This window comes from Sipha flava, unplaced genomic scaffold (genome assembly GCF_003268045.1).
Source record: "Sipha flava isolate LNK unplaced genomic scaffold, YSA_version1 553_pilon_pilon, whole genome shotgun sequence".
In the NCBI taxonomy this organism is placed as follows: domain Eukaryota; kingdom Metazoa; phylum Arthropoda; class Insecta; order Hemiptera; family Aphididae; genus Sipha; species Sipha flava.
The window spans coordinates 80,730-104,118 of NW_020273536.1; the positions used below are offsets into that span (position 1 = coordinate 80,730).

The 23,389-nt window shown below is 30.3% G+C and overlaps 1 protein-coding gene across 1 annotated transcript; it reads left to right on the forward strand.

Annotated features, from left to right (window-relative positions):
- The first annotated feature begins 11,389 nt into the window (after nt 1-11,389).
- On the forward strand, nt 11,390-20,382 carry LOC112691045 (mucin-2-like). The gene is made up of 2 exons (XM_025565169.1): nt 11,390-11,730; nt 17,333-20,382. Exon 2 carries the CDS (start codon nt 17,339-17,341, stop codon nt 20,336-20,338), a length of 3,000 nt encoding a protein of 999 aa, XP_025420954.1. The 5' UTR covers nt 11,390-11,730; nt 17,333-17,338; the 3' UTR covers nt 20,339-20,382.
- Nucleotides 20,383-23,389: the final 3,007 nt, after the last annotated feature.

The window sequence follows — 23,389 nt, forward strand, 5'->3', positions numbered from 1 at the left end:
TAACAATGTTAATCTATTTAACCTTTCTTCACTTGTTTTATTACATAAATACATTTTCAACCTACGAAGGGAAAAAAAGAGCGTTCACTTGTAGCTATGGATACTGGGAGAGTAGGTAAATAAGATAGAAATTAATTTCAAGATATTACGAAAAACATATCAAAAATTTCAAATGCATATTTTTGAATAATTCTTAATTTTTAGATTTAAGAGCTCTTTGCATATTTTTTCAAATGATCATTTAGTGTAAAAAAGTAAAATAAAAGTCCATATTTTTAAGACAATTTTTCTTCTTTTTCAAGCGCATAAGTGCATGTAAATTTAGTACTTTTTAAGAAAAATTCCGAGCCCAAGAGATAATGTATGTACATTGTATAGCAATGTCATAAAAACCTTAAAATTAATATTAAGATTGTTATCGAGCATAACTCACCAAATATTCTAAAACCAAACATTTCGGGGGGTGTTTGAACACCCAAAACACCTCTCTGTGTACATGCCTGCTAATAACTATTGCTAAAATGACTTATTCGATTGAATCGAACATTTTAATTTACTGGAATAATTTCACAAAATTATAATTATTACTAATATATGTTTAAAATCTTTTAATAATTAAATGCTTACATTTTAAAAGGTTTAACTTATTTTATATTTTTCCATATTATTATTTTTTTTTTTTTTTAATTGAAAATACACGTCTGTATTATAAATATAGCAATAAATTCCTTAAGCGTATAAAAGTTAAATATTATTCTGTTTCCTTATTAAATTAACAAAAGGATGTTTTAACCCTAAATATTATAAATGTAATGAGAAAATTATATTTCTATTTGCTAATTATTTTTGAAATGAACATGACTCGTATTCCGATGTAATAAAAGAATGATTTTTGGCAATTGCTCTTTAATTTACGCTTATAGGCATCTCCACTTAACGGTTTAACCAGTGTAATTAATTATACTTGGCAGTGTGTTTAAAAGGATGCTAATATGTACCATTAGTATTATTCAATTTCATAATGTCAATATTAGGATTGTAAATTTTTTTCTCAAATTTTTCGTCAACTCAATTGATGATCATTTATTTTTATTCTAATAAAGTATTCATACATTACCCTCTTCAAAATGTTTGTACTTAACAGTTATCTTTCTCCCGTTAACAGTGAATATTTACGTTAAACGTTAAATTCTATTTTTTCATTGCTTTTGAGTGAAAAACATGGCTTTTCTGTTTTAATTTGCATTCAATGCTGATAGTTGTTTATATTAAAATCATTACACTGCAACAAAGATTCAATTATCCGAAGTTTTTGGAATCGATTCAGGTGCCAAGTAAACGATTTTTGTGGATAATCAAATAAAAAATTATGTACACCTCAATGTATATATATTATTCGTAATCAAATTTAAATATTTCGTGCTATTGTAGTAGAGCAGGATAATGTTTAAATTTAAAATTTTTCTCAAATCTTCCTTAAAATGAACTATAAAAAGTTCAAAAAAATTCCATTCTACAGCAGCTTTTTAACCAAACTGTATTTGAACAAACTTATTGTTTGCGATTATTTTAATTTAATTTACATTACACTTCTTGGGTACCTCATTAAATTGAAACGTAGATATCATCTACGAAAGCTTATAAAATAAAATACACTGGATTGAAGCTCTTCCAGCCCAGCATTCCGAACACAATATTTTTTTTTTTTTTTTTACAATTTTCAGTTGAAAATTCGAACAGCCAAGTTATAAATTATTATAAATAATTGGCGACTAATAAAAAAAAATAAACATTTTGATTTCCGAATGCTAAGCTGACGAGACCTCGGACACAACATGGACAAATGGTCGTCCGAAAAAAATACAATAAATGTTGTTCAACCGAAGAATCTATTTGTTGTGTTCGAGCCGCTTCCGGGCGGCTACGTATCATCACGAAGTTGCGTCCTTGACACAGAGCACAACTGGACGGTTGCGTCGGTGTGGCTATCTTTTACGGTTCACTTGCTACGCGCGTGTGACACAACGTGGTCGGCGATTGCTGATTGTGTGGTAATTGAACCAAGCAGATAATCGTACACAATATTATTATGGTTGAAACTTGAGATTTTATGTATTTCGATGACCTGCTCGAATTCCGGCTCGACGGATCGTAATTCATTCGAATACATTTCGAAGCGTACCGTTGGTCCGGTTCGAGTGAATAAAATATAGTGCCAACTCGACGGCAGAGGCGAATCCGTTTACACATCACAATAGTAATACGCAGTACGCATAAACGCGGTCGCCGACGTGGGATTGTTGGGAAAGGCGATCATTTGAATTCTAATAAATTTTCCTCGGTCGTCGAGTACCGCGTGTTCCCGGACACTGCTATCGTACAACGACAATATGATTGTTGCGCGGCAAAGCGTACGTAAAGCCGCGTCCACACTAGCGTAACAAAACGACCAACTGGTCGATGGCGAGCTTGAAACATTCTATCGAACAAATTGGCGATCCGAAGCGACACGACAAGCGTCTATACTCAGCGATAGGTTGAACTACTATGAAGTTATTCAGAAAAGTTATTTAGGTAATATAAGTTAATTAATTGACGAACATGCACAAATATTTTTTAGTTGTTCGGCGAACAGTTTGTCAAATAGTTTGACGAACAGTTCGTCGTTTTGTTACGCTAGTGTGGACGCGGCTTAATGTAGTCCACGCAACAGTATATTATAATATCCCCGAGCGGTAAAGTGCGAGTCCAAGCGACTATTATACTGTTGAACATAGTTTATCGCGTACAATAAAATGTACTTTCTCGTTTTCGAACGACCGTACAGTTTTTCTGCGCAAAATTCAACATGAAAATGTATTTTATTACCGTTCGATCGCAATGTAATTGTATATGTACTTATTTTGCGTTTCGTAATCCATTCGAACGCACGTTGTTGTCATTCGAATATCGTCGTAAAAACCTCAACATGAACGGTTAAATTCGGTTTTGTGTGAATATATCATTACCCTGAAGGCGGAACGTGTACTTTTGGTTTCCGCGAAATATTTTAAGGCGTTCGACGTCGTTCAGTTAACGGTTTCATTCTAATTCGATTTTCGTACCGCGTAAAACGATATGGAACTTAGATGGTTAATCATCGATAGTGGCTTTATCCGATTCGGTAGTACAACAGCTTACTGTTCTGTGTTTTTTGGAAATGTTGTGTCGTCACGTTGGACGAAGATATTATTTATTATTTATCTGTCATACATTAATATTATAATTAACCTAATGCATGTAACCATAAACCATACGCTAAATAAAATAAATAAACTGAATAATAATATTATAATATCACCAGAGACGAATCAGCAACAACGGGTATCATTATAATGGGTAGAAATTGATAAAACAATTTTGATAGTTAAACAGCCTTGGGTCACAATTACATATTTTGTCAATTGTCGTCTATTTTCCCAGTCCATTGCATGTTTTATGTTTTCTAGATATAGAAAACCAAAATCTAAATGTTAATTAATTTGACTCAAATGATCACCTAATTTTTTTTAAATTATCACTTTATTATTTTTTCTATTATTATTATTATTATTATTTTATTTTTTATTTTTTTTACGTATAATAGGTTATATTGGTTTTCAATTCTAAAAAAAAGAGAGAGTTATTGGATAAATAACAAATAATATATTTTATTCTCAGGAAAATATTTATAGGATAATTAGTAAAAGTGGCCAAAACCATGATGTAGCTATAATAAAGTATTTATATCTACAAGACTATAATATATAAAAGAATCAATTATGAACTGTATCCTTATTGATTGTCACTTTTCAAATTTCTCAACAATTCACACAACACATTAGAAACATTAAAATTAAACTACAGAACATTTTTTTTTTAACACTAATGTTTTTTTAAACAAACTGTTGATCGTTTTTTCATAAAATTCCAGTCAAAATAATTGTTTAATTGTAATATTTGACAACTTTATGAGTATATATTTTAGGAAATATATACACATAGGAAATATGAATAAAAAAATACTGGCTCATATCCAAAAAAAACGAAGAAGTGATTTATTCACAAAGGCGACGAGGTAGAGAATTTTAAGAATTTATTTCTTCGTTCGAGATTAGATGTCAATATACACTATACACGTGAATAAAACAAATAAAATATTATGTTTCTTAATAGTAGCACTTAAAATGGTATCCAGAAGACTATAAAATAAAATGTCATCCCTTGTAAATGCATATCACAATACAGAAATCAGTCGTATTCGTGATAATAACGTTAATTGCTAGGTTAATAAAGAAATTAAATTGTAATAAATCGATTATACATTTAAAGTAAAAAGTATTGTTAGTATTCTTTATAACTGTGGTCGATAGGCTACTCACTTAAAAAAACACTGTAGATAGGGTGATCTAACCTGTTTTATAGACAGACCTATTCAATTACCCTGTGGGCACGCCCAGAGTACATAATATAAGTAAATATTTTTTTTTGCAATGGAATTCTGATTTATTTTAATTATGGGCGTTAATCGCATGTACTCATGTATTTAATAATAAACATCTATCATACAGGGTAATTATACGCAATATCTTGGTCGATTTGTGTGTTTTATTACATAAAAATTACAAAAAATTATGATAAACGCTTGAAAAATTTAATTATTTTGCAACTCTCTCATTTAATAATGATTTCAAACCAAATAACATTTTTTTTTATCGAAAACACACAAATCGCGATCGAGGAAATAAGTGTTTGATGTTCAAAAATTAATCGATGTACAGAGCTATTCGCGTGTTCTACTACTAAGAGTAATAACATTAAATAACTAATAATAATAATAATTATGACTTATGTCTAATAACATAAACATATTTATTTAATATTAGGTACGTGTTTTTTTTTTTTATTATCAAAATATATAACATTCCAGTTCATATTTTAATTCTCTAAAGTCCACGTAATCGGACAAGACTGAAACGTTTTGTAGAGAAAAAAGGGCTGTCAATTTTTTTTCGTATCGCAAGAGATATATTTTTATTAAATTTAACATAATAAAAATACATTATTACTCTAAACATTAGTTTAATGGTCAATAAGCTAAAACTAAGTATATGGTCATGTTAAGACAGGAAACCCAAAACAAGAACTTCGAGCTAAATGAATACTCATTCGAATAAATACAAGATTTTAATTATATAGGAGTAAATTAATGAGAAAAATAATACGAATGAAGAGATTAAATTTAAAATGAGTGCAAGTAATATGTATTGATAGAGATTTTTTCCTCAAAGTTATTATAACGCCGAACAAAAGAGAGACAATACACTACTACGTATCTATAACCTATTATAACATATCATAACATACGCGTGTGAAACATGGGTCAGCACCATAGGTAACGAAGAAAAACTCGTCATATTCGAAAGAAAAATACTGAAGAGAATATACAGAACAATGTTCAGAACAAATAACATGACAGAACAATAACAGAACAAATGTGGATACTGGAATTTCAAAAGAAGAAAAATTATGACATACGATGATTATATAATAAACCTAATATTTGCCAATTTCTTAATAACAAAGGATTAGAATATACTGTGCACGTACGATGTGCAGAAGGAAGTTTCATAAAGAAATTCCTCATTGAGAAACCGAGTGAAAGAAGACCCTTAGTTATACCTCGCCAGAAGTGGAGGACACAGTGAACAGAAACTTAACAAGTATAAATCCTACTTAAAAAAATGCTTAAAAAATATAATTTAGTTATTATTTTGACAAATTTTGGAAAAAATATTTTTAATTTTATATTTTTACTGAGTATGAATAACACACAGACAAGATTGCAAAATATATAACTGTCATTTTTTTTTGACTGAAAAATAAATTTGAACAAAATAATTAATAAAAAGTCAATGACATTATTTATTTAATTTTATTAGAAAATGTATTATTAATAATTAAAAACTATTTTAATAGACAATTTCATTAGAAAGAATCTAAAAGTGTTTTATAAAATATTCACGTAATTATCTTTATATATTCACGAGTCTATTATTCTGAACATTTATTTTAAATTTACTATTATTTAGTCATAACCTACACGTATAATTATGATTATATATGATTATTCGTATAATTCATTTAATTTTGATCGTTTCTACGAGGTCCATAAAACTCACAATAACTCAATTTTATGTTCAAATGTCGGTATAAGTAACCTATCTACTTTTGTTTTTGAACTTTTTAGTTTATAAAAATCAAATTTTCTATTTTTCGATTTAATTTTAATACATACAGAGTTCATCATTTTAAGAAATTATTGTTTTTACTTTTTTTATTTCAATAGTCGTACTTATCAAATTTGTGAAAGTTATAAGCATGTTTTCTTTTTCTTTGAAATAACAATAATCAACATACTTTTTTCGTCGAAAATGTTTGTTATTCATAAAAATTGAATGAGATTTGGTTAAAACTTTTAAATATTTATTTTTTAGAACATGATGATTCATAACTTTCAGTTTTAATACGACAGTACCTCTGACACAGTATGTGCGAAGTATGCATATCCGGGTATTTATCATCAGTGTATCAATATCTTGCCTGCAAGTAAAATAATATCAATAACATTTCTCTATTGTTCTCTACTGTTATAATCGAAGCAAATCAAATAAAAATATGTTTAATAAGAACAACATCTAATTTGAAGCTTTTGAACATTTTTGAAATTTGTTTTAATACTTCCTTAGATTTTGGTAGTGTGACACTATAAATCATTTCGTAAATAAAATAACATATAGATAAGTTTATTAACGTGATATTTGTTTTTTCAAAAGACCATTGTCTTTAAAGTAGGAATTAAGAATAATTTCAACTCGTTCGAGATAACCAGTAGATAATTTAATGTTTTAGACTATTGAATAACAGTATGTTAGTAAATCGTGTATGACCTCAATGTTTTAGTAAAATATGCAATTATGGTAACATCGCAACTAAATAATAATAATACCAACTTTATTCATGAGGTGTTATGAGTGTAAAATTATAATAACTTCTAGTTATTGGTGTATTTAATAACAATATTTAATATTATCTATAAATAGATTTTTTTAACTATCTCGTTTTAAAACACGCTCTATGCGAGAAAGGTGGACGATTTTACGGTTAAATAAATAATTTTTCCACTACAATAATATTATTATAAGCAATAATATAATAATAAGTTTCATTATGTACATGTACAAAACCTTATTAGATCTGAAATGACAATTGTTGTATGGAAGTATGTAGATCTAATGTAACAGCTGAGCTAAATATAATCGTTATGAAAATACAGTACGATACTAAAACAAGACAAGCGATGAAAATAAGTCCAATTTTTTTTACGCTATTACTCGGTTGGGTTAGGTTAGTAATATTTAACTTTTATTTATGTAAAATATTCAATTTTTTTTTTTTTTATTACTCGATCGTTTAAACAAAAAATACAATTTCCGTTTTAAACCTAAGGTACGTCTTACCTAAATGAATTACAAATTATACCTGTTTGAATTAAATAACATAATCATTCCATTAGCATACAAACATATGTATATCCACACAGGTATTATACATACATTATTAACATATATTATAATATTAAACACTGATCGAACGAAATCACACGATAACTATAAATACCGTATGTACTGTGTGTATATTCTGTAAACATAATAACGTGTAATCCTATTACTGTAATAATAAATATTGAATTTTCGAACGTAGGAAAAATCGCTTAAAACTGTACGTAAGTTTTTCGCATTGGAATAGCGTGAAACTACGGCCAATTTTCTTATTTGTCCGATTTCGGGTTCAAGATTTTTCGGCCGTTCGCAGCACGCAAAACGCTGCCCTAGTGGTACAGGCGATATAGGTATTCGTTGTAATATTTTATAACGGTTATTATATTTCGTAAAAACGTGTTAGAAAAAATCCGATAACATAAAACGAGTCAAGAATTGACTACTGCATAATTTTATGTATATACGTCTAACACGTATATACTCAGATGCCTATATTTAAACGCGTAACCATCATGCATATAATAGTATAAATAATAACGTTTCGGTTTCCACGAGGAATTACACAGCTTATTATATTTAATAATATACCTGTACAACATATCATGAACAATTATATCGTTATTCTGATGAGATCATGTCGAGCCTAAAATCTAAAAACTTCCAGTGAGTGCAGCATATCCCTGTATAACCGGAAACCTAAGAGACTTAGATGCGCGCACTTAGTTTCAATAGTTTTAAACGTGAAAAGAGTTGTTTGTGTAAAACTAATGTTCATATTATTAGCATTGTGTAGATGTTTTAATTATTTGAATATAATTTAAAATTGATCTATATGATTTGTTAAATAAATTTTAATTTATATCTAAAAATATTACGTTTCGTCATTCGAATAAAACAAGGAACTCTACGAAGTGAAACTGTTAGTTGTGACAGTCGGAAAAATGTGACTGGAGGCCACAAAAATCGATGTTACAATCGTTGATGATCACTGCGATGAAATAATCATTATTCACGGTGATACATTATTGTAGGTATCTATTAATAACCCGATTTATTTACATACAGAGTGATCGTTTGTATTGTTTTATAAAGTTCTTATGGTTTAAAAATGTACGTCACCGTTCTAAAAATCGAGAACTGTAAATAGACAAGATTTGAAATTGGATCGACTATCAAATGTGTCTATAAAATTTAAATTATTTTTTGTGAATAGTTAATAATTCATTACAACGTTACCGATACTTTTGTTGTACGCATCATACGAAAACGAGTTTGTACAAACAGAATACCGATGCGAAATTTTGTTTTTATCGTAACGCTCAGTTGTTTGCCATTTCTCGGCGTTAGCTATTCAGTGGCATAATTTTGGGGGGGATATGGGGATTCATCCCACCCCCAGACGCTTTTTTTTTAGAATAATTATAATTAAATTTCTGTAAGCACTAAGCTTTAAAAGATTTTAAGATAAGAAATAAGAATACATGGATATTTATCATAGTTGAGATTTTTTTTATTTTACTAATATAAAACTACGATAATTCAACAATTATAATATATGACAAGAAAATTGTATAGCTCAAGTTAAAATATAACACTGATAAATCTACAATTTACCACTCTTGTTAAGTGCTTAAAGCATACAATATTTCACAAAAACATGAAACATTGAAATTTTTTCTAAAACAAATATTAATTTTAGTTATTTATCAATTATTTGTTATATAATTTAAAAGTTCTTATTATAATCATTAATATTAATGAAATGAGTACAGTGGTTGACATATTACTATAATAACTATATTATACTATATATATATTGGGTCTTGTTTTCGACTATTTATAGCATTATAGCAAAACTTGGTTTATTTTCCTAGGAAATTGATTTCGACGACGTCGACAAACAATGTATCATTATATTATTCTATTCAGTGGTATGAGGTATTAATCAGTGATGCCATGTTGGCCTTTTTAAGTCCAAATCTGACCTTTTTAGGGCTAAATCTTGCCTTTTTCATTTCAATCTGACTGAAAAAATACACAATCTTGCTCCTAGCTTTTTTTCTAGCCATTAATTGTTTTTAACTAGCTTAATTCTGATTTAAGTTATATATAATATATTTTAATTAATTGTTTGTGTATATAAGTATAATATTACACAACGACATTGATATCATGAGTTTTTCCCTTCGTTTTCCTTATCACTCCATATGATAAACCATATTTATGGTTGTTATCATAACAAATTATATTTATCTGTGGTGGTTGTTAACCATAGACCTTTTATATATTAGGTCTATGCTAAAATAAATTGTCGTAATAAAGTTGAACTATTTTTTTAAATAATCTAAATCTTCATACATTTATGTATTTCTTATTTCTATGTAATTATTATGGCATACCCATATCCATAAATTTAAAAATCAATAACACAAGGATATTTTCTTAGGAAAAACAAAGAATTAGATCAATGATTTCTGTAGAACAACCTGTAAGTACAAAGTTAGAAAAAGTTAATAATCAAAAATTAACATTTTTTACAATCATTATTATACCATTTAATTTATAATAATAAATTAATATAATATTGAGATATATGAGGTTTAATGTTTAAAGGGGGTGTTGGGGTATAGCCCCACTAGAATGATAGTATAAATTTATATCCCAATCCCACCCCAAAACCAATTCCAAATTACGCCACTGTAGCTATTTGGTTATTTATTTAGTTATTTGGAGAGACACAAGGAGCCCGTATACATTTTATTCATTTCTAGTTGTAATGACGCACATATACGGGCGAGAGATAAAAGGGTATTTCGAAAAAACTACCAAAACCAACGGAGAAAAACTCACGGAATCTGTTCAAAACACGGTGATCGTCCTGTATACGCAAGTGCGGTATATTTATGTTATAACACACGAATAGGAAGAGCGTGTGTGTGTGTGTGTGTGAGAAAGAGAGAGAGAGAGAGAGTATAAAGTGTAAAACCAGACCACAATAATATAATAAACGAGACGGACGGAAAATCGACGCGTTGGACTCGCCAAGCAACCAAATAACTGTATACCCTCTACGCGAGTCCGGTTAGCGGCGGCGGCAACGGTGGGCCACGCGACGGTCGAGCGATCGCATTCTTTCTGTCCGACCCGCCCTCTCGTCGCCGCGGCCGTCACCTCTCACGAAAACGCATCGCTCTCTCCGGCAGCCGCCGCCGTACACCATCGCCGCGATTTACCGATCATCACCGTCCCGTTCCGCGTAGAAAAAACCTTCACGGTCACTGTTATCAACAAACCGCTACTTCTGCTGCTTCTGCTTATTCGTTCCCACATCGCCCTCGCTATCACGCAGGAGCGTATTTAGACTTACTTTTAAGAGGGGGAGAGGACTTATTTTTTTCTTTAATTCAGGCTCAACATTTATAAATAAAATTGTTGGTATTATTTAAATCTAATGAATCCTTAATGTTTGTGGTTTTTTTTTTTTTAATCTAATGCCGTATTCACTTAGAATCGACTTTCATGTAGTTCTTTTTTAACACCTATCTGTGTTTTGAAAGTTAAGCTTGTGTTTGATTTGATTCTTCGCTAAGTACGGATCCGACATAAAACCCCATTCAATGTTCATAGCCACGCGTAATTTGATTTCGTTACAAAACTGTACACATTGAAAAAATTTGAAATGTGTATCTCACATATGATCGATTCCTTAAGTACGGATTCAGGGAGGGACGGTCGCCCCTTCCCCTCATAAAATACGTCCCTACTGTCACGTCGGCAAATCTCTCGCGTATATCCCGCCCGGCTCCGTCGTCGTACGCGAAGCAGACGTCGACTGGAACCCGACCAAGACGGAACAATATTCGTCGATCCGCGTTCAACGGTTTTTCGGTACAGGTACGCACCGTGCACGGCCGGTACACGCGCGGCGCATACTCTCGCGCCCGAGAGCGCTCTCCTTCCCGGCCGGTTTCCGCGTTAGTCCACTTCTCCCGCGGCAACTCGCGACGACGACGTCGACCGCTTCTCAATTAGTCCCACGTCGCGGAGACCGTAAGACGCGCGTACGACAATCGGACGTCGCACAACCCCCGGTCCGCACCACAACCACGATCGCGGCACGATCGTCGGCGGCAACCAGGAACACACCGCCGTGAGTACCTGTTATAATACAGTTTTTTTTTCGGAATAATACATAATGCAAATATGAATCCCGATGTTGTTACGCCACAATTTTCATTGACCCATCTCCTTCGTAGCCATGTAACTTGTGTTGGAGATGGGCAGTGGCGGCCCGACTAATACAATAACTTTTTTAATATTATTATTAACATAATTAACGCAACGGATTACTCATTAAAATTAAATATTATCGTGTACAAAAGAATACAAACTATTTAAGATGCTAATAGATATTTTTTGTACGTTGTGAACTCCATGACATAATCTTATCATCCATCTATGTTTTAAAATTGGAACATAAACTTAATTGAATATGGACTTCTACTGAATAAATAAAAATACTGACCAAAATATTTATTGGCATATTGAATGAGAAAATCATAATTTTTAATTATCTTTTACTACTTAAAGCAGGCGTGTCCACAACATTTAGAGGGGTTTTAGGTTGTATATTTTCATACTTATATAATATATATACCACTTTTACTCTATAAAATCATATTTACACATTTTCTTAAATTTCGATGGGAGGAGGGGTTGAACCCATAAAACCCCCTCCTTATGTACGCGTCTAAGGTGTTACAATTATTATTATCTAATTTAAAATATTTCACTAAATACATAACTCCAATTTTTTTTTTGTACATATTTCTTACTGATAAAACACTTATTTGGTTTTTTTATTTCCCATGCGCGTCCTCTTCAATCTGTAATCGGTTTTTTCGTCGGTCGTGTCCCTGCTGCCGTAGCGGTGGTAACCGTCTCCCTACGCGATCTTTTCTTGGCCTCGAGCCTTGACCAGGAACGAAACCGATTGCAAAATCCTGTTTTCGTCGCTATAGGCTCCGATCTCTGCAGGATGTTTAAATGGCAAGGTCGCTATTTAAAACTTTGTTTTATTACCTCGTCACGGTAAATTTTTGACATATGTCCTACATGATATTCTAATCCCAAACCACCGCAGTGTACACGGGCCAATGTGCCAGTGATGTTCTTCGAAAACTGTACAGTTAATTTCGTACACGCAATATATTTAGCTTAATCATTACGACGGACGGCATATCCGAATTCGTTACGATTAATATATAAATACACTTGCATGACTTCAACTTTTGTCACTAAATCTTTTGAGTTTTTTCGCAAAATATAATATCACGGAGGCATACAATACCTGCAATAGCAAGGAAATGTTTTTCCTCGATTACCCACATCGGTTTACTCAGTTAAATCGATTTGTATAATGTACAGTTGTACACAAATATGTTTATTTATGTGACATAAAAAAAGGATCCCACTTGGTAAAAATATCCTTAAGCCATTATATAAAAGTTTGATGCATTTTTTCATGTTCAAAAGTGTACTGTTAGGTACTCTACTAATCTTAAAAAAAGTTCATTACTGAAACATTTCAAACAATGTCGGTCTGGCTCATGATTGGACCTCCGGCAAAATATTAACAATGGGACCCTAAACAACATAATATTGGAGTTAGATTTAATAAATACTTACTAAATTTTTTTTTTCTCGCTACGTTTGAACTCTATTACAAATATTAATTTATTTTTGTTTTTATATTTTTCCAAAGCCAATATTATCAAATTATCATTGTGTTCATGTATGTGACCGTTAACAACACTTACCTCAATTTTTATTTATGTTTGTTCGATTTTAATCAAAAAACAAAAATGTATAAACTATAGCGGTTGTACTTAGTTCTATTAAATCACGTCAACAATATTTCAAGATTAAGATAAGAATAACATAATTTTAATTTAATCCAGGAAAATAATTACTAAGATTTTTCATGATTATTTTAAGTCCCGGAGCGGATTTATGAGAAGTCCAGGAGGTAAAATGATCCACAATTAATATTTCTTGATAAAATTGACCTTTAGAAGACTTATATTTTTAAAGTGTGCCGACTATAAATTAAAGTTAAAACTAAACTGACAAATGCTCCAGTTTCAACCCCTTCTCCCAAATGATACCACTAGTTTAATTGTATAGTAAAACAAAACATCTCTATGCCAGAACCCGTGAGGATTAAAAAAAGGTAAATGTTTACAATGATAATTATGAATAAACTTAAAAAACAAATATTATATGATCATATTGTTTTTTTGTTTCAAGGAATACATTTATAATCCACTTCCAGCTCTAAAAAGTGGCCTCTTGAAATGTCTGACCTATAGTTTTCTAACTGTGGATTCACCACAGGTCGGACCCCTTTTTTAAAAATAAATCTCAGGGCCCTCGGCAAGTGCCGGATATCCGGGTGGGCCAGACCGACACTGATTTCAAAAACATATTTAATTCAAAAGTTATAAAAATGGGAAGTTTTTTAAGCCCATAATAAACATTTGTATAGTTTTATATCACCAATATTCAATTCATAGATTAAAATTATACAGGAACATTCTCAGGATCAAAATGTAGGACAGGTCCAGTTATAATTATTTTAATTTATATAAGTACACATTTTTTATTTTTTATACACTTTTCATAATATTTTTAAATTTAATTAGAAAAAATTATCATATAATATAATATAACATAATTTCTCCTATTTGACTTCTTAATAATATTTAAAGATATTAAAAAGTAAATAATAATGATGTAAAAAATATTAATAATAACTATTTGAAAAACAGGGTAAGCTCAGGCCTACCAGGCCAATCCGCTTGGCACGCCACTAACATTATACTTTAAATGCGCATTATTTTTTTTTAATACTACCAAAAAGTGTATCCAAAATATTCTATTGTTAATATAGGTGTCTCCTCTATTATTACTTTTTTCATTAAAACTATATATTTTTTTTCTGTTATTACTATTCTATATTGAAGGTTTTTGACCTGAAAAATATTTGTCCAGTTTCATCCGGTTGTTGACCAAAACTTAACCACCGGAAAATTACTGGTATCAGTTTTTTTTTATTTCATCAATATCTTTACACATCTATGTAGTTATTAATATAAAAACATTTTCATGGATACCCGTTGCTAATTTATCTTATTTTTCGCAATTAATTATATAAACAAGAGTTTATATTTATATACATATGATGCGGTACTTTATATACGTCACCTGAAAAACTTGTATGGCATGACAATTAATTTTATCGATTAAAAAAAAACTAAATATATTTTCTTAATATTTAGATGAATTTAATCTAAGGCTAACGAATAAAAATTATGAACGCATAAATGTTAAAATATGTACATGTTATAACGGAAACCCTTTGACATGAATACTTGTGCATGTACCGTTATAAAATATTTTTATAAACGAAAATACTTCTATGTCAGTTAACTGTTACGGTTAACACTATAACCAGCAGTTAAATATTTTGGGATTATCAGATTATTGGATAAATTCGTGTAGATACACGCACACATAAAGTATCGATCATACGTACTTGCGATTAATACGCTCAGCATACATAATATTACGAATATTTTGTAAACTAATTGACAGTAAAACCAAATTATTACACATGCACGACTTTGTATACTATTTAACAATTGATTTATATAATATTATGTACACTAATTACTAATATTGAATTATAACTTAACTATAAAAATACGACATTACTTTCGAAATTAAATATTTTCCCATTACGAAAAGAATGGGACAATCTAACGTTGGTAATAAAAAATGTATGTAAAAAGAATCTTCTTGTATTTTTTTAATCGAGAAAAACATGTGTAATTTATTGGAATGCTGTTTTTATAATAATAATAGTAAAAAGTAATCTAGTTTACCTAAGCAAAGCTTTGGAATGGAAACCGGACGAGGAAGAAAGTGATTGTGGAAATACACGTACCTATCACATAAAAATATAATATATTTTTATATTGAATGTTGCTTCAGGGAAATAACTCTTTAAAAACTATAAAATTCGAGATCGTAATCTTGAAATCTTGTTTTATTAATTTAATTAAACAATAAAGATAAGGAAAATCATTAAATACACATGATATAATAAATACACTATGAGCGATTAGACACACGCAATATGTTTATTGCTGTAATTTCACTCTCGATTTTATAGGGAAAATATTAAATATATCGCACCCCGGCAAGAACAGTGACACAACTCAAAAATGCAGTATTTGAGAAAAAAAAAATAAAAAAAAACTACAAAACTCGTATTGAAATAGTATAAGCTCCTTTAAAATTTCAAGTAGTTATTTACTTATATTATAAGCAAAATGAAACTTGTTGCAAAGAAAAATTAAATCAAAAATTATTACAGCTAACAAAATAAATTTAACGAAGAGAAACTAATATGCTAAAATGAACATTTCGGATTTCCTCCATTAGTTTAATAATACTTGTCTAACCCTATAAAACTTTCATTAAAAATTAAAAATATTTAATATAATATATGTATATTTAAATATAATAATATGATTTTAATTGGTTTCGGTTGGATCATAAGTGGGCCAAAAAAGAAAAAAGAAAGAAAAAAGCGTAGTTCAATAGACGCGTATTGAGGACACAATTGATATATATATATATATATACAATGTTAAGTTGAATGAATATGTTATTGCTACGATCCTACATGATATATATTTTATATAATGCGTGTACTCTGGTTATTAAAACTCGTAACCCTAACCTACCTACGTTTTGTCCTGATTATAACCATACACACAAAATATAACATGAATGTATAATATTATTAATACGCGTGCATTGCATTTCCGTGTAACTGGTTTTTGTAGCACTTTAGTAAACCAATGTTTATGTACCTGCTATTTTTAGCAGTCTTTCAGTGTTCGAATTGAGTATATTACATATTTCAACGCACTTACGTGTTACTTTAATATTGAAAATGTTTTATACAATTTTTTTTTTTTTTTGAAAAGCAATGGAAAATAAGAAAACACAATAAATAATAGTGACTAAACACAAATCAGCTTGTTAATTTTGGAAAAGAAATATTTATATTATTTTTGATTAAATTATTTACACGTTAAATTATATACGTTCCACTAATGGCTATTTTCTTTTATACGTCACGTGAAAACAATTAAAATAAATAATCGTAATGAATAACGCAATGAAAAGCACAATATAATATAAATGTACTATATTCGAACATTCCGTATATATTCAATGTTGTAATATGTATAATTAAAAATCTAATCAACAGGGATCCCCATACATTCATTATAAGTATTTTTTTTTTTTTAATGAAACGCGTTGTCTCCAAATAACAGTACTCTGGGGCAAATATGGTGTGCAAAGTGAAATTAAAATTACTCCTAAACGTTGTTTGTCCTATTTTATTATGCTAACGAGTTCTTCTATTGTCATCGCTCATCAGTACTTTGTGTTCAAAAAGAAAGTTGTGACCACATATTTTATTATTAGTACGCACGGCACATATACTCGAATGTGTGTTCTTTATATGGTCAAGGTCATGCGTGATTGACCGTCGTGTTTATTTCAATGTTTTGATATCGGATTAAAGAAGAAAAATATCATAAACATTACTCGATATCCCTTTTAAAACCAGTTTGTCCGTCTTTAAAGAATTTATATTGTTCTTATTTCAGGTGCAAATGGAGTCGCTGAAGTTATGTGGCATCGTAATAATTGTATGTGTTGCGTGTTCGGCCAGCCAGACGAGTCAGGAGCATGCTGCCGTCACTGCAACTATAGAAGAAGTACCACAAAGACCCATGACCTTAAAAAATGGATACCACCCGGGGTTATTTCCATTTAACAAGGGTGAACCGTTTGTGGTAGACCCTAACATGGGTTCTATTGATTTTAACACGAAACCCCCGAACCAGAGATCTGACGAATATTACGATTACGATACCAAGTTGGAAGAGGTGCCATACGATTACAAAGGTGATCCGATAGACAGAAAAGACGTAGTAGAACCCAATTTACCCAGGCCCAACGATATCAAACCAAACAACAATAAAAACAAGCAGACGGACATCTATCAGTTTTTAAACTTACCCGTGAAGTACAGCTCAAGTGATAAATTTCCTTTGATGTCCAGCTCTTATGCCAACACAAAAGTTCAAGGATCAGGCTCGTCTTCACTCAGTAATCACAAGATGCCACAAACTTCAACTTCTACAACGGTGCCAACAAACTTGTGGTACAATTCTATTAAGACTACAGTCAAACCAACAACAATTACCCGGCCTACGACTACTCCCGCAACAACCACGACCACAGCAACAACAACAACCACAACTACAACCACAGCCCCACCACAAGAATATGAAGAAGAATCGAATTATGATTACGATTATTTTCATCTACAAGAATCAGCTTCGTCTGAATCCACCGTAGTTACCACTTCCACCACGAATAATCCAACAACGACTGTTCACCACAGCTCACCATCTTTCATCACACCTGAACCGACTACGACTACGTCTACAACTACTACCCCAGTCTCTTCGACAACATCAACAACAACGGAAAAACCATACAGCACTTCAGTAGTTTTAAACAAAACATCAGGTATAACAACTACTTCTAGACCAGAAATTGATTCTAAACTAGATGGAACATCATTCGCTGATTACGACACTATTAAGTCAACGGTGAAAGAACACCAGGAGTATAGCCAAAATTTCAAACCTTTACCTGGAAACTACCAATTTGACGATAAAAAATATCCATTAATTACTAACAGTAAAGTACCAATGACTTTTACTGCTCACGTTTCATCTGGCATATCACTGAACCAAAAAGAACACTTATCAAATATCAAACCTCCAGTCCCAGTTTCAGAATCAGCATATTCATCTAGACCTTTGCAGCCAGATTCAAATAAACCACACGATTCAAATAAACCTCAGGAACCGAAGTACGACAATTCAAGATTGACACCGAGCATCCAACCTGATACATCAATAAGCTCGCCAGAGTCATCGACCTATTTAAAACCCAAACCGTCAAGACCGAACAGCAATGATCAATTTGAGACAGTTTACTACAAAATTAGACCGGAAACTTACCCACAACAATTTACGAGTACCATCTCAAGCCGGCCGGTGAATCCATCAACTCAAAGTAGACCTTATCAACCAGAATTGCCTTTGGTAAAAACTTCTCACATAGATATAAATAGAAAACCTTTAAATAGTGAACTTCAAATATCTCAAGGACGGCCACAATCTTATCCAGTGCAGCCAGAAGTGTACATGAAAAACAAACCTCAGTACACCCCACCACAAAGCCAGCCTGATACATCAAAATTTAAACCTCCCAAGCACGTAATAAACCATTTTATAAAAACTCAACCGAATGAAGACAACAAAAGTTATGCTCTACAAACTTCTTTTTCGATCGGTATGGATGGAGAACGGACAGAAACACGTCCACAAGGTATTGGTCAAGTATTAATGGTCGAAGACAGTTCTACCGAAACCGTTGTTAATCAAACTATACCGGTAAGACCTAAGTCAACTACATCAATTCCACTGGTTCCTCCACCAAGACCTGTTCAAAAACAACAACCATATCCAAGACCACCGTGGGAAAACATACAAAAACCGCCCTCATATTATCCATCTCCAAAACGCGATAGCGTACCACCGCCTCAAAGACAAAATTTGCCCAATATTTTACCTCAGTTCAGACCAAATGCTAAGGTTGATACAGCACCAATGGTACCTCAGTCGCATTCTGCAACTATTGAAAGGGTTCAAATTCCGACGGATCATTTAAGGCCTCCACCTCTTCCCAAACCTCAATTCTTAAAAATAGATAGAACTGATGAAAATATCGATGAAGAAATATTAGATATTCCTGAAAAAGAAACGAGAATCTTACAGAGAATTGGACCGCAACCTGCAAAAGTAACTACTTTACAAATGATTCAACATGGCGCCCCGGTGAATACAAAAGTACGAGATGACAATAAAGAAAATCCCGTGCATATTATTTATGCAGCGAACTCCCCCCCAAAACAATCTGAAAAGTTAGTAGATGACTCTGTATTACTTGACATAAAAGATAGATCAGATGTTCCAATACTAAAAACTAAAACTATTATTAACAAACCCATAAAAACCGACTTTCCATATCAAATTGTAAAACCCGATGAAAATCAAAATACATCTGCATTGGAATACAATGCATACAGTCCAACAAAATCAGATTATATTAAACCAAATAATGAACAAGAATTAGTGCCTAACCTTCAAGATTACGTTCCAATAGCAACCCGTGATTCAACTTCAAACATCGCGATCCCGCAAAAACTAATTTCAGCTACATTAAAAACATCAGAAGATAATAATCATAAGTCAGTGGATGAAGGTCACAAGCCGTTGCTACAAAATTTTCAAATACCTTTCCAACCAAGTTTAAAATTACCAGAAAATAGTAATGGCTGGTCAGTAGTGAGAAAATCTCAAACTGATAATGCTTCCGAAAGAATAGATGAAACTGGTGATGCGATTGCATCCACAGAAAAGTTTGATCCAGATAATTTTAAACCACAACTTGTTGGAGGTTTTATGCCAATAAGCTCTCCTGTAGAAGAAACCAAAGAAAAAAAAACAGAACCATCTGAGAGAGCGAAATGATCTATAAGAGTTTAAAAATATTCATAATAATATTACACATTCAATAAAAAAAAAGTTAATTATTAAGATCAAGATTAATCTTCTATAATATCATAAATGCATAAATTGATCACATTAAAGTGAACTATCTCATTTACTTATGTATATAATGTATAGATAAAATAAAGACGTAAGGGAAAATAAAAATATAAAACTTAATAACGTGCAATTAAAAAAGGATATAAGTAAACGCAATGGCATATAATTACATATAGATATTATTTATTTAGATACATTTTATATAACTCTAACTATGATAACTTTTTTTATTAATAACATTACTAATAGATATTATTCCTAAACATTGTAAAAAATGTATATATATATTTTTTTTACTAATATTGTTTGTTATAGATCCTAAATAAAAAATATTGGAACCAAGCTCAATAGTTATACTAATTTTTGTTTAATATAATTTATTATTAGCAATATTATATTAAATAGTGATGTATTTACCTACAAATTAATTTATTATATATAAGAATAATTTTATAAATTGTATGCATATTGTTTTATATTTATTTTAATATAACAGCAAGAAATAAAATTCTTTGAAATATGTATCGAAATATGTATAATGTATTGTTAAAATCATATTTTATAAAATAAAAACAACATGTATATTTACACGTTATAAGTAATAATTTGAAAGAAATCCAAAAATTAGATTATTATTACGATTTTTTTATTTTTTATTAATACTATTGATGTATTGATTAAACATACCAAAAATATTACCAAAATAAGAAACAATTATGATTTTTGTTTTAGTATTTTTTCAATTAAAAGGATCATGTCGATAAATTTACCAGTATTAAGATAAATTATGAAAAATAGATTAAAATGGTTCAAGTATGTTAGGAAAAACAAAGATAAATTAAAATAGGTAAATTTTATTAAAAACGTTCTAAGCAATAGAGCTATGGAAGTTGATAACAAACAAAAAATAATAGAAAACGAGGTGGTCCCTAAAATATTGATAAAATATTTCTTAATTTATCAATGTTTTCAATAAGTTTAAGTCTGAAAGCCCCACGAGGGCCTTTTGATTTTAGTATAATCACATTCTTTAATCACAATACTGATAATAATAATAGAATAATATTTAATAGATACCTCCTCCTAAAAATTCAATTATACCTTTATTCTCCCTCAGTGGCGTAGCCAGAAACCTCACAAGGGGGGGCACCAAATTTAATATACTTATATGAATTGACAAATTTAAATTCGATTGCAAATCTTGGTAAATTCGTAATAACAAAATTGCATATTTTAATTCATCACAGTATCACATAACAAAAATAACAGATAACAACAGTCTCATTTTTGTATATCGTGATATAAATTTTAAGCTAACAGTTTTATCAAATATCGTGATTACTGATTATACCACGATTATACATAGTAATCACCAGGGTTGGGATATTATAGCACTTAAAATTGCATAAATATGTGCTATAATATTACCTTAAAAATCGCTAAATAAGCTCTAAAAGTATGCAATAAAAACAACAACAAAAAAAGGAAATTTATTATTTAATAATTTTATAGGAGCACACGAGATGAATGTGGACTCTATAAAGCGAATTCTACACTCGTTCGTTGATAATCGGCTATTAGTAGATTTAGTAGAAATCGACAAAAAAACCAACAAAATCAGCGTATAACGAAAATTAAAACCAAATAACTAAAACAAAATTATTGTATTATATTATACCTACCTATATATTATTGCTGTAATAGTACAAAGTTGTATCAACGTAATCGGTCTATTTACTAAATCTATACATTTATAATTTAATTTAAAATTAAAATTTTGAATCTTGAAAATTTGATTAACAAAAAACAAAAAACATGTTTACAAAATGCAATTTCATTAAATAAGCCCGATTTTGATTAAAACACAGGTAAAAGGCAAAAAAGTCTCAAAAAATCCAAAAAAGCATTATAAACTAAAAAACGCAAAATATGCAAAAAAAAAAAGTAAAATAAAATTTTTTATTTGAGTTCTCTGTATCATGAAACACATTTTTAGCTTACTCTGCTATATTTTAAGCATATCATAATATGCAAATGCTATAAAATCCCAACCTTGGTAATTAATAATCAGTCTTAATCGTGGTCATAATTCACAACCATAACGACAGTGTAGTAAGTTGTTGAAAACCTGTGTTAATATTATCATTAATTATTAAAAATATATTTATAAATATATTATTTTCATTATTATTAAAATAAATATACAATAATATAAATAATACATTTATTATATTTGGAAAGACAATAGGGGGATTTAAATACCCACACCCCGTTTACGCCACTGCCTTTTCGATGTCCGTTAAAATAAAACTGCGAGTCGGACTGTGACAAATTCTGTCCGTCGTTAGTTTCTATTTTAATTTTTTTTTCTGTTAAAAAAATTAGTTATCTTTGATATTCTTTTATTTTTTTTGCATATTTATAAATTCGGTTGTTAATTTATACAAATATTAATATATTTTCACAAGTAGATAATTAAGTTATAAATAATGCATTGACAAGTAAAAGAATGCGTTATTGACAACTACACGACTAGACTAGGATCAGACTATGCGTTGCATCCCCTATCGGCAATTAACTAATTAAACAGCAACTGAGCAACGTATGCGATATTAACGTATTGTCCGAATGTTTCTAGAGAAACGGTCTAGTCTAGATACGATAATGCTTTATCGATTTTCCTTTTGCTATTTATATTTTACTTGGTATCGCTAAACAATTTGTATTTACAATTTACTATTTTATTTAGGTTTTCATATCAAATCATTAATTATACATTATATAGTATAATACAAGTATTGAGTAGTATTGTGTTATACTATATGTACTACAAGGTACAAGGGGGGGGAGGGGCAGGCCCCCCTCAATACTCCACTGCTCTCCCTCTAGATTCAATTGTTCATGATTGCCTTATTTACATACACATTTAGTAAAAGACAGAATGAGAATGATAAGTTATATTTTATTATTTAA